The sequence below is a fragment of the Falco rusticolus genome, chromosome 13 (assembly GCF_015220075.1).
Source record: "Falco rusticolus isolate bFalRus1 chromosome 13, bFalRus1.pri, whole genome shotgun sequence".
Classification (NCBI taxonomy): domain Eukaryota; kingdom Metazoa; phylum Chordata; class Aves; order Falconiformes; family Falconidae; genus Falco; species Falco rusticolus.
In genome coordinates, this window is record NC_051199.1 from 933,065 (window position 1) to 946,518 (window position 13,454).

Here is a 13,454-nt window from a genome sequence, read left to right on the forward strand (position 1 = left end):
CCCTTCCCTTTTTTTCCGCTCAAGGCACAGGATGCTTGCTGCCCATGTTGATCCCCGTCTCCTGGCTCAGCAGGGTCAGAATTAAAAGGAGTGCTGGCCACTACAAATTTGTTAGTTATTCTTTTAAGCTGCTGGATTTTCCAGCCTAGCCGCCTTTTCCAGGCTATTTGTAGATAATATATCCCTGGGTGGGGTTCATAGCGATGCAGTTTGACCATGAAGTTCACTTTGATGTTGGGTAGCTCAGCGCTTTTCCTGCGGGAGCACCTTTTGTCTTGGGTTGGGGAGGGGGTTGCCTTTACAAACCAAAATTCCAGCTCTTCCCTCTTCCTGCAGAAGGGACCCACGGCTTTATTTTTGCTTTAAAATGTGGCTTTTGCATCCTGCGGAGGGTTGAAGGGTTGACTTTAGGCAGCAGGTAAAGGGAATCAGCACTTTGGGGGGGTGCACAGCACAGGGGACAGCTCTGAAGAACAAGAGATAATACAGGAGGGAGATGTTCAGCTCGAAATCAGAGGATGACATCGATCCCATTTGGTTCGTATTTACCCATTGCTTCCCAGTAAGCCCCCGGGGAGCAGATCCTCTCACTCCACAGCACGAAGAAACGCGGATTCCTTCATTTTTAGTACTTCCTTGAGCATGGTGGCTTTTCTCCTCAATTTTTATAAACCACTTTTGCTCCTGACCCACCAAGTCGCACTGGTTTGGGAGGAGATGTGCAGGTCTCGTGAGCTGGTTAGCACGGAGAGCCGAGTAGCCATGATACGGTCCAGTTAACGGAACAGAAACAGGGTTTAGGATTAAATTAAGTCAACAATTAGTGCTCACGTGTGCCCCAGCTTCTCCTTGCCTGTCTTGCAATCCAGCAAGACAGTACCCACTTCATTTAGCTGCTTGGGCATCCTGAACCTTGTGTGTCTTCTAAAAGTGGGGGTTTAAGTAATTCTCTGTCCTTGAAATTAGAATAAAGTTGCTATGGATGGATCCAGCGCCGCAAATATTGATGTAACCGGTGTCCAGCTGTCTGTGTGCTGGGAATAGTTGGTTTTAACACCCTTAGTTAAACATCTACAACTCAAAATAGATTAAAATCTGTTTTCTGCGTAGCAACTCACTGTCCAGGACAGGTAGATAACCTCCAAATAACTTTTTTAAAAAAAAAAAACAAAAACAAAAAACAACTACGAAGTCACTATTATTTGATAACACTTACTTCTCAGAGGCTTTTTTAAAGATTTCTTAATCTTTTTATTTAGTCTGAGGCAAGAGAGGAGGAACATTCAGGTTGGCTTCTTGTGACCGCAGCTGATCTCCTGTTCAGGTCCCAGAGCATCTTTCTTGGTCACTGCTTTAAGGTGGGTGGTGGAGGCATCCTCAGGTTTCCCCCCTTTAGATGGATACCTCCCTGATCCAAGTATATCCTCCATGGAATTTCGTTTCCATCTGCTCTGCTCTCACAGATCTGCCTCATTTCAGTCTCAAACATCTGCCTGTTTCAGCCAGCCTGAAATAATCCATCTGCCCAAAGAAAAACCAGCATTTTCTTGCACAAACCACCCTTGTCAAGTTGTTCAGAGAGATTTTTTCCCCCTCCCACAATGTTTTTCGGAGGCCGGTGCTGTGACAGCCCACTGGGTGTTCCTAGTGGTTAATTTCTCCCACTTTTCAGCTGGAAAATACCCAGTTTGTGTTTTTACGCAAGTGTGTGCACCTGCTGCTATCCCAAACCAGATATGCCCACGATCCCTCCTTCCATCACCATCCTCCGTCCTCTGGAGCCCTGTCTGCAGGCTTTGCCCATGTCACTGCTCGTTTGCCAACACTTAATCAGTTTATCTGCTTTCTGCTTCCCGACTCCTTCCTTGCTCCCAGCAAAACCATTGGATTTATTCTCTTGTGATTCCTCTGGCTGGCGTCAGCAGTCCCCACCTTGGATCCCCTCTGGAGCTCCTCTGGACCAGCAGCCACATTCCCTTTTATCCCATCGATGCAGTGAGTTTTCCAGACTGATTTTCTCAATTTGTTTTTTGCCCCCCAACATCATTTCTGCTCCCTTCCATCCCTGTATCCCTTTAGGGGAGAAGGAGACATCCTTCTGCAGGTCTCCTCCTGGCCTGGCAGTTCCCTCTGCCGGCTCCTGCACCGCACTACAGCCCTTTCCCTTCCCGCCTCTCTCCCGGGGGGGGGGAAAAACCCTGGAATTTCTTTTGGCAGGCAGCATTAAAATCCCATGGATCTGCGTAAACATAGGCAGCATGATCCTGGTGTATTTGAGCCTCTCTGTGCTAGATACCATCCCCGCAAGGTCTGTCCTCCCACATCTCGTTTATAGCTTTGCCTAACGAAGCGCACTGATCACAGTAATCAGCTAAGCCTTCTTCTCTGATTTTCCCACGTGGCCATGAATAAACACGTTATCCTCAGCCAAAGGAGAAGGTAGTATCTGGAGTATGTTGGTCTCAGGAGGTTGACGAAGGCTTTCTGGTTGGCAAATCTCGAGCTGGTGCTACCTTATTATTACATATATGGGATATGTAATAATAAGGGTTTCTTAATCTATTGATTATTTTCTTCTTGTTAATTATTTTCTTATCTGTAGGTTATGGGGGTGCTACGTCTGGGTTTTCTTAAGCCTAAAAAATGAAGAAAACCCAGCTGTAGCAACATCGATAGCACAATCTATAATACAGACTAGATTTCTGATCTGTAACATAGATCAGATTACGAAAACCCAAGCGTGGCGCTGACCTTATAGATTAAGAAAGCCCCATCTATAAAGTAGCATCTATAGCACAGTCTGATACAGAGATAAGTTGGGGTGATGCTGCGGGGGGAGCAAGGTCGGGCTGCAAACCCTTGGCCCATCGCGATGGGCCGAGCAACTGTTAAAAATTGACATTTTCTAATATTTTTTCTCTGATATTTTGGCACACAGGTGGCAGGGGAATGTAAGAGTCATAACGGAACCGCTGGGGAGGGGGAGGAGAGTGATGTGAATTGGTGTCTTTCCAGCTAATCCCTTAAAAAAAAAATAGCTGGAGTTTGAAAATGCAGGAGGAGGCTAGTAGCATCCCTCCAAAGGAGCAAGGAGACAGTGAAAAAGATGAGAAAAAGAAGATACATGGAAAAAAAAAAAGAATAAATCTAATATAAATACCTAACTCTGTGGATGGGTGGTTAGAGCCTTCACTTTTTAAGTGGAAGAGGAAGAAATTAAACCGATGATGAAATATTTTCCCTTCTCTTTGGAAAAAGAAAAAAACCCAACAAAAACCTCCTTGGCTTCCTCCTACAGCTGGCTCTCGGAGAGCTATTGTATTGAGAGGGAGCAGAAGGAAGTCGGGTGGACGCAGTCCTTGAAATGATGAATTTAAGGAAGGAGCTTGCCCTAAAGGTGGAAAAATGCCTGGGAAAAACTGAAATACTGGTGCCCATTCCTCGTTTTTCCATAGGTGTCTCGTGTTTGCAGGTGTCTGTAGACTCCTTTCCTTTGCTGGACTATCGATGTACATTAAAAAAAATTACCTCATTCTCTGGAGGTAGCCTTCATTTCTGATGCCTTGGGTTGATGCCTCAGATTAATTGCTTTGTTTTGTTTCATCAGATACAGTATCTAAAGGCATTTGTGCCTGAAGCCACGGAAGATAGATGGACAAGCCAAGCAACTTCTGACTCTGCATCATTTTCTGGGGCAAAATTATATGGCAATGTATCCTACAAGGTAACGTAGCTCCTTGCAGCGAGTAAAGAGGCTTCTTTTTGTTTGGCCACCACTTGCTAAGAACAGTTTCTTGCTTAAGAGCTTCACTTTAATATGTGACCTAGAGGAATCGGCACCACCCCAAAGGAGAATTCAAGGAATTTTGCAAGAGAGGGAAATCCAAATTGCCTCCAGATCCTGTCGGGTTTGAGTCGCATCTCCCCTGGAGAGAGCAGGCAGGCTGCCCTGCTAACAGGGAAGAAAAGCAGGAGCAAAAAGAAAGCCAGGAGTAAGAGGTTTCACGGGAGAGCTGAGCTAACAGCTCTGAACGCTGTGCTCCGCACCTATAAAATCTCCTGTAATTATCCCGGGGGGAGCAAAGGGAGCCTGCCGCAGCTATCTTGTCGCTTGAGCAATGCTTCAACTCGCTTGGAGCCCTGAAAAGTTCAACCCCATCATCTAAAGACTAAAATGGGATGTTGCCCTCATAAATTAGGTGGTCGGTGTTGGTTTTACGCCAGTAAAAACAACGGACCACAGCCTTTGAGCGAGGCATGAGACAGGCTGAGGTTTTACAGGGACTCGGAAGCTGTCAAGGGACGCGGCAGTTGAAATTACTGATGCTTCATCTCTCTGCCTCCTCATCCCTCGCTGCCGTACGTGTGGAGACCATGTCTGCACAGCCAGGCCGTGACCAGAGACACGGGGCTGCTCCGGGGCATCAGAATAAAAACCCCAACCCGGAGCGTATGGCTGCCTATAGGTACTGGCAGTATATACCGACTCCAGGCCAAGTGCACCTGCTTTGCTCTTCCCAGTGTAACGCCTCGGCGGCCACTGGGATTTTTCATGGATCATGCAGGGCTGGGAATCCTACACCAAATCAGTTCCGCCCCAGCTAAGAAAGCACTCCGTGACTCCACCTACGGAGAGATGGGAGACGTTTTCTTCCTTATTTTCCCTAAAATCTCACTTGAAACTGGTGAATCATGAGGCTTTTAGTTAATCTCACACAATATGTAGCGGTCAGATTAATAACTGCATGTCTTAAGTTTAGCATGGGCTCAGCATTAAATGAGACGGAGTGTGTCGTGCAGGGTGGCTTTACACGAGGAGGGTCCCACACGCCCAGTAAGGGTGGGATTCACTGGGGGGTGGTGGTGGTGAGGCTTCCATTGTTCTTGTTGAGTTCAAGAGCCATCATGTTCATGAACCATCGGCTCATGGTGGCCGGTCATGGCTCGGGGGTGACCCCTTCACGCAGCTGTAGATTAGGAGGATGGATTTGTCTCCCTGAGCTCTTGGGAGAGCTTTGAAATACGCCCTGGGAGAAATCCATAGGCTCTGTAAAAACTCCTTCCTCCCCACCCCCAGGTTTCTGGTTGTTTTTTTTATTTAGAATTTAGGAAATTTTTTTAGAATTTAATTTTTTAGAATATTTTTATATATTAATATATATTAGAATTTATTTAGAATTCCTGAATTGGCTACCTAAAGATTAGCTGTATAAATGATCTCCCTAATTGATCTACTTTAAGATCAGCTACCTAGAGATCACCTGCCCAAAGATTATCTGCCTAGATTATCTATCTGAATTATCTACTTAAATTAACTACCTAAAATTATTCTCTGAGATGATCTCCCTAACGTTTATCTACCTAAAGCCTGTCTACCTACATTATCTGCCAAAAGCAGATCACAGGAATTAAATTTGGGTCTGTCCGCTGCGTGGCTCAGCTGGAGCATCCCCTGAAGGACAGGCTTTGGCTTGAGGCTGGGGTCAGCTGGCCCCTGGGGTGGGGTGAGGACTGCCAAGAAGCTGGAAAGGAGGTAAATGCATCGCTTTGCGCTCCTTTAGCTGGAGCTAAAAGTGGGCTGACAGCCCTTTATCACCTCTTTGTGCTGGTGGCAACCCCAACCCTGGGGCTGAAGCTGGTGCCTGCCCAGGGCGGCTTGTTAGAGCCTCATTTAGAGGCAGCGGAGGCTCCCTTGGAGTCCTCATTAGCCTAATTAGGCAAGAACCAAGGGTAAAACACTTGCTAAGGAGTGGAGAGGCAGCTCTGGTTGCGGAAGAGGCAGCAGATTGCCTGAGAATAACCTTCCTTGCCCTGGGATGCAGAAGGGTGACATCAGTCGTTGGGGTGACACGAGTGTTGCCGAGCGAGTGGGGCGCGAGGTGTGGTGGCCTGGGCGAGTCCAGCAGTTGAGTTTTAAGCAGCACCTGGTACCAAAAACCAGGATTGCCATCCCCTCATCTCCCTTCTCTGTGGTTTACAGGGTGTCTGGTGAGGAATGCAATGGGATCAATAGCATGTCGGTGGAGAGCGGCCCTGGAACGAGACTGAGAAATTTGCCGGTCATGGGGGATGGACTAGAAACCACCCAGATGTCTACGACGCAGTCCCAGGCTCAACCCCAACCAGGCAGTGCTGTAGGTGTGAATCCCCCGCCGCCGGAGACCTCCAACCCCAACAAACCCAAGCGCCAGACCAACCAGCTGCAGTATCTGCTCAAGGTGGTGCTGAAGACGCTGTGGAAGCACCAGTTTGCGTGGCCTTTCCAGCAGCCCGTGGATGCCGTCAAGCTGAACCTCCCTGTAAGCAGAGGTCAAGCAACCGGTTTGTGGTGGGAGGAGGAGTGAGACCCAAAGGGTGTGTCCGCGCCGTATCCCGAAATCACAGAATCGCTCTTGAATGGCTGGACCTGATGATCTTAAGGATCTTTTCCAACCTTAAATGATTGTATGATTCTGTGATCTTCTACAACACACGCACACAAGGAGGAATTTCCAGTGGCTCAGCTACTGCTTTGCCCTTTACCAGCCTCCTCTTCCCACCAGGATGCGGAGAAGAAAGTAGGAATATTATTTCAGGAGTCGAGGAGGGTGAGGCTGCAGTGCTTTGTCCCCTCGCCAAGCGCCAAAAATTTAACACACCAAAAATTATTAAAATTCCAAGATTCCTTAAGCAAATCCCACATTGACTTGGACTCTGCCTTGCTGCACCCCGAAGCCCAGTGCCCTTTTCTGCGCCTTCCTTAAACCTCCCGTGATTGCTGCTTTATCAGTGGATTTTTTTGGATTTTTTTTTTTTTTTTTTTATTTGCACTGAAAACACTCAGAGCCTTTCACAGAGCATCTTGTGTTCACACGGCCGCTGCGCTTCTTGCGGCGCCGTTGGTAACACGAGTTGTTTCATAAAGGACACCGATTTTAAGTTAATTGGCAATTAAATCGAGGGGATCGAGTGCTCCCTCAATCAGTTTGCGGGGGATCCCGTGCTGGGCAGGAGTGTGGATCTGCCCCAGGGTGGGAAGGCTGGACCGATGGGCACAGAGGTTCACCGGGCTCCGTGCTGGGTCCTGCACCTGGGTCACAGCCACCCCCCGAGGTGGGGGAGCTGCCTGGGGGGCTACCTGACGGCCAGCAGCCTGCCCAGGTGGCCCAGAGGGCCAGCAGCAGCCTGGCTTGTGTCAGACACAGTGTGGCCAGCAGGACCAGGGTGGCCATCGTCCCCCCTGTGCTCGGCGCTGGGGCGGCCACACCTCAGATCCCACGTTCAGCGTTGGGCCTCTTACTCCAGGAGGGATGTGGAGGGGCTGGAGCTTGTCCAGAGGTGGGAGAAGGGGCTAGAGAAGGATCTAGAGAGCTTGTGAGGAGCAGCTGAGGGAACCAAGGTGGAGAAAAGGCGGCTGAGGGGTGACCTCGCTCTCTGCAGCTGCCTGAGAGGAGGCTGTAGCGAGGTGTGGGTCACTTTCTTCCCGTGTTGTAAGTAACAGGACAAGAGGAAATGACCTTAAATTGCATCAGGGGAGGTCGAGATTGGATATTTAGGTAAAATTTCATCACCAAAAAGGTTGTCTGGTGTTGGAATGGGCTGCCCAGGAGGTGGTGGAGCCACCATCCCAGGGGGTATCTAAAAGGTGTGTCGGTGGCGATGCTTATGGATGGGTTTTAGTGGTGTTGATGGTTGGACTTCATGATCTTCAAGATCTTCTAGTCTCAACAACTCGACAGTTCTAAACTGGCGCGGAAGCCTTGTCCTGCTGCAAGGGTTGCGTGGTGGCCTGCCGGTGTCCTCCCTGGCAGCCCTTCCCATGGCCCTTCACCAGGACGAGTTCAGAGTCAAACCCAAGGAGCCAGCAAAATAATTCAGAGGTCGTTAATTACAGTAAATCACAGCAGCATCCTCCCGGCTGCACCTCTGGTTTGGACCCTTCCAGCTCCCACCAGAGGCAGCTTGGTCCCTTCCTCCTTGAGATGCTCTTCCTTGAGAGAGGTGTTTCTACCTAACACCCAATTTTCCTTGTCTGTTTTATTTTTAAGGTGTAATAACTCTTAAATATATAATTCTTAGCCGGGCATCAGACTGTTTAATTTTTTCGTGATAGGAACCAGCTCCCTCTTGCATGTGGATAGTGCCGGTTCTATAGCAACAGCATTTCCAGCCCCCTTTATTTTTTTTCTAAACGTTATGCCTAAAAATAGAAACATAGGATGCATTTAAAAAATAATAATAAAAAAAAAATAGGATACATTTAAAGGGTTGTAATAAATCTGATTTCCCCACTTCTTACATCACTCTGTTAAACGTGTGATCTCCTGCGAAGGGTCATTGATTCCCCGTAACATTTTTAGCAATTACTCAGCACCATTACCAACCAAAATCCCAGAATCGTGGCGTTTTGGTGCTTCTGGGGTTGAATTACTCATCGCCCAAAGGTTTTTCCTTCTGTTTAATGAAAAATCCCAGCTGAGAGGCTGATGGGATTGAAGTCTGGTGGGCTGAGTATCTGCTGGGTGTGGAGGATCTCACCCAGGTGGGTCTGGGGATGAGATGGAGCAATCCCAGACCTTAAACTTGACTGACATTTCAGTTCCCACACTGACCTCTCCCTCTTTGCCCTTCGCAGGATTATTATAAGATAATTAAAACTCCGATGGATATGGGAACAATAAAGAAACGCTTGGAGAATAACTACTACTGGAACGCTCAAGAATGTATCCAGGATTTTAACACGATGTTTACAAACTGCTACATCTACAATAAGGTACAGAAAGTTCCCAAATCTGCCTTTTCTTTTTTTTTTTCCCCAAGGGAAACCTGCATCCTCTTTTTCCAAGGGAAGTCTGCAGAAATGAAGGCATTGCTTGTTTGAACGGTCCTTAAAAGGAGCAACTGTCGAGATCAGCTTCTTTAGGAAAACAAATGGGATTAATCTGTTGGGAGCTCAGGTGCGTCGGTCTTCTGCTGAGAAGCAAGAAGCAGACAGGGCTGGCTCAGCAGCCTTCCCTCCCATGAGAAGTATTAGCAGATACCTTCAGTCTCGACGTTGTTTGGTTTCTTTTTTTCTTTTTCTTTTTTCTTAAAAGGCAATTTTTAAGATTTTCTTAGGGTCTGACTTGAGCAGAGCCTCCAACGTTATCAAACAGCTCCTTGAGAAGTAGGTCTGTGCTGCTGATGTCCTACAGCTTCGGTAAGGAGCTGACTTCATGCTGGTAGGGAAAAACCAGGGATACACGGAGCAGCACGTCGAGTTTGTCATGCCTGACTGTGCCCTCGTTGAGAAGATTCCCTTCCGGAGAGTGAGAAACATCCTGAAAACCATTTTATAAACAGTTGGGGTGGAGGAAAAAAAAATAAAAATCTGGAGGCATGAGGAGCATCCCAGGGCATTTCTGCAAATGGTGGTGGTGGGAGAGTGGCCTGTGTCAGCCAAAACTTGGGAATAGTGGTGGAGCTTGGAGAGCTGGAGAAGATTCTCAGGGGTGGTACTAGGCTGAGCACAAGCTGCTCGCTCGTTGTCTTGTTAAGTAGCAGAAGAACCACAAACACCAACGAAGGGTTTACTGCTGTCTTCGAGGTCGGCAAGACGTGGTCGGCGCCTCAGCCTTCTCCTTCGCCGACCACTCCACCCTTTCCACCACCACTTGCCAGAGCATTTCAGTTCCCCTTTGGTTTCTGTCCTTGGTTCTCCCAGGTCTTTTATCTCCATTCCTGTTGCTCTTGTGTGCTTTGACCTTTTTTTCCTCCTCCTCTCAGAAATACTGCACAAGACCTCTCTAGTTTGTTCCAAAACCCCCAGGCATTAGCAGTTTTGGTCCTTCAGAACCGTTTCCTTGGCCATTGCCTTTCCTGGTTTGAGCCAGCATCATTTAACGTGAACGAGGGTGAGCTCTGAAGGGCTTCAATTACTCGATATTTGCCTTCAAGTCTTCCGTCACGTTCTCCCACCACGGTGTCTTCCCCCTGCCAGCTTTCTCCCTGATTCTCCCCTGATCTTCCCTCATCTTCACTGGTGTCCTCCAGGCTGGGGGCAGAAAAGCGTCTGAAGAAACATCTCTGTCGGCCTCATGGAGCCTGCAAACCATCAGCAGAGCAGGTTTGTGCGTGCCGTCTGACGGGCCAGCGTGGTTTTAACTGGTCCTGGTGCCAATGGCAGAGCCAGAGCTGCCTCCTCTTGGTGTCACCACGTCATGACAGTGATGGCCATTGGGTTATTGTCTTCACATCAATCCAGACTCTTCTTCTGTTGCCACCTGCTCTTCCCTCTCCGCCAAGGTTTATTACTATCCACAGAAGACCTTCCAGACCTCCCTGGAGCAGTGAGACCACTGCTGCAGGGTGCTCCTGGGCAGGTGGTCTCATCCTCTCTGGGTTTTTTCCCAACCTTTGCCTTCTCCAGATCTGTCAAGACCACTTCATCCTGTCCTCTCCTTCCACACTGATTTAGCAACAAATAGAGGCTCACAACAGTCCTCTTCCTCCTTAAAAACCTCCTTTTCCAGGGAGGAAATTTCCTTGCAAGGGGCCAAGCTCTTACCCCCTATTCTGCTCCTCTACGGAGAGACCTCTTCGGTGAGACCACCAGGGCAGGGGGCTCTCACATGGTGGAAATGACTGGCTGGCATTAACCCACCGCTTCCATTTTCCACTTTTTCCTCTTTTTTTCCCTTCCTTCCTTCCAAAAACAGAGTTTGCTGCAGGCAGGTAACACCTTGCATCAGTTTATTATCCAGTGCATCTGCTTGGTGATGTCCTTGCCCATCATCTGGTTTTACCTAGAAAATACAACAACTTTAGGGTGAGGATTTGTGTATTCCATGCTTGGGGCAGCATCCCACATGGCTTCCCGCTGCACTGTAACGAAACGACAGCGCTGAGGAGGCTGAAAATCCAAATTCTCTCTGGAAATACATACCTTGACTAATTTATCCTTTTTTTTTAATTATTTTTCCCTCCAGCCAGGGGATGACATAGTCTTAATGGCAGAAGCTCTAGAAAAGCTTTTCCTGCAGAAAATCTCCGAAATGACCCAGGAGGAAACGGAAATCGTTATAGCCCAGACGAAAGGAAGAGGACGTGCAAGGAAGGAAGCAGGTATGACACTTCTTCATAGAATGGTTCTGGATAAGTGCCGCTCAGCTTCACGCAGTGTCTTGACCGCAAGCTCTGGACCCGGTTTTATCCTTGCTTGAATGAAGAGCACTTAATTGGGGTGTTAATTAAAACCCAGGCATCCTCCTGTGGTTGTCAGTATTCTCAGTGCCTCTCTTTACCATGTAGAGTGTCTAAAACGGGGTGGGAAGGAGGGTGGCTGCCTCGTGCGCTGGCCTGTCCTCAGGAGGTTGTCTCTGGTGAAGGGCAGGACTGGGGGATGTCCTCGAAGTCCCTCGTCTGTGGCTTCTGGGTGTCATTTTCAGGGGGGAGGAGGAGTGTTGGGGACAGGCTTTGCGTACAGCACTGCTGAGGCTTGTGTATTTATAGTGCTGGAGACACATCAGCGTTCCCAGCTCTTCCACGCAGGTAAAAAGCTGAGAGCGATCGTCAAAGCGTTTCATTTCTGCCGTGGGGGGAGCTGAGGTGGTGAAATACCCCTCACAGCACCTCAGGGGTTAAAATGCCAAGTGAATTCAGTTATGCCAGACCCCTTGGAGTTCCACAGCTGCTTTGCTGTCATAAAAAAAAGCAGCAGGGACCCCCGAGGAAGCAGCTTTCGATGTGGTGGCTCCAGCCTGCTGAGGGAGTCATGGCAGGGAGAGCGTCTGAACCCAGTCCTGAGCGTCATAAACCCACTGCTCTCCTCCTGTAACATCCTCAAGTTCTAATTGCCACGCCTCATTTATTAAGTTTTGCCTGATGCTCGAGGAGCTCGCCATCCTTAGTAAGGATGCGTTGCCCCAAGCGAGGCAGAACGCTGCTCCCCGAAGATGAATTTGCTTTGTGCTCAGCCAGAATCCTAGAAATCCCTTTTTCCTGCAGCCAGGCTGTTGGATTGACCTCGTCTTGCTCCTTCGTAGGGCTGAAAAATCAATCTGCATGCTTTAGGCTCAGCATAAAGTGGAATTGCAGCATTTTGAACCCTCTTTAAGGTTATAAATCAGTAAAATGATGTTCTGTATTTGTGTCTGGTGGTACCTTAAGGCTTTATGTTAACAATATAGGCTTTTTTTGGTTTTTTTTTTTACACTTTGCTCCTGGATTTAAAGGCTCAGAAATTACCATTTTTCTCACTTAAGCCGGTCCTCTCTCTGCTGCGTAATATAAAAGTACAGTTCAACCACTCGGTTCATTTATTTAGTCTGTCTGATAGGAGAGCATCTAATCGAGTAAAAAAAGAAAATAATCTCTGCTGGCACTTAAGGAGTGCACGAAATAGCTGCCAAGTTAGGTATTTTCCTGCTAACGTTTCTGGTCTGAACTCTTCTCTTCTTTAATTAACTCCGTTATGTTGAAGGCTCCCCTCCATTCGCTCTGTGTTCTCTAATAATCAGATTCTTCTGCTCTGCGGATTTTTTTTTCCCCAATCTTTTAGTCCTCCTTTACAGCTCTTCTATGAACCTGCTCCAGTTTTTCACATCCAGAAGTGTGGACACCACAACTGGATGTAGATGTGACTGCTACTAGAGGTAAAATTGTCTTCCGATTCCCCTGTCTGTACCTCGAGGATTTCATTAGCTCATTTACTTGGGATTCCAACCATCCCCCAGGCTCAACATCGGCTGCTGATGCCATCGGATCGTTCCTCAAAGGGTTGAGAACATCCTGGCCATGACTCGATCTCAATGGCACCTCGTCCAATGCGTGTCCACTTTGGAGCTCGCCTTCTGAATTTCAGACATTTCTCATCTCCATCTTGTGTCATTCCCATTCTTTTAACCCCAATGCTGTGCGATCCCAAGGAAAACAGCACGTGCAGGAGCGTCACCAAGCTTGTGCCACCAAAAAAAAAGATGATATGACCCTATTTTTACTGCCTACATCCCACAACCCTTCTGGAACACTGAATCCTCGCATCTGTTCTGATGCTGTGTCAGCCTCGGACTGGTGCTGCTGGGATCTCAGTGGGTTATTTTCCGAGGTTTACTGGAAAATCAGTGGAAGATATCCAGGCAGCTCGAGGGTTGACCCTCGGAGAGGATTTGAAAACCAGTTGTCTGAGTCATAGAGGAAAAAAGTTGGACTTCACGAGTCACTGCTGAACATCCTGGGTAGCTGTTGGAAGAGAAAGCATTTCTGCACTGCCATCGCCTGGGCAGCTGCTGCAAATTCAGAGCAAGATTTATTAAATCCACTGGGTCTTCCCTCAGCTCTTACCCACCGTCATCAGCTGTCTGCGCGGAGGGGCGTCCTACTGTTTCCAGAACATCTTTTAATCTAAACCACCAAAGAACAAAAGAACAAAAAAAAAAAAAAAAAAAAAGGCTCAAAAAGTTGGAACAGCTCAAACTGCTTTAATGACTTTGGCTTTA

The 13,454-nt window shown here is 47.9% G+C and overlaps 1 protein-coding gene across 16 annotated transcripts in view; it reads left to right on the plus strand.

The window, feature by feature from the left end:
• BRD4 (bromodomain containing 4) overlaps window positions 1–13,454 on the plus strand; it is a 74,862-nt gene that overhangs the window by 27,910 nt on the left and 33,498 nt on the right. For 14 of the 16 annotated variants that reach the window (XM_037407095.1, XM_037407092.1, XM_037407101.1 and 11 more), the window contains 4 exons: window positions 3,608–3,724; window positions 5,981–6,299; window positions 8,615–8,752; window positions 10,947–11,082. In XM_037407095.1, the coding sequence (XP_037262992.1) occupies window positions 3,705–3,724; window positions 5,981–6,299; window positions 8,615–8,752; window positions 10,947–11,082 (613 nt within the window). In that variant the 5' untranslated portion in view covers window positions 3,608–3,704. The other 2 variants (XM_037407100.1, XM_037407102.1) reach the window with 2 other exon arrangements.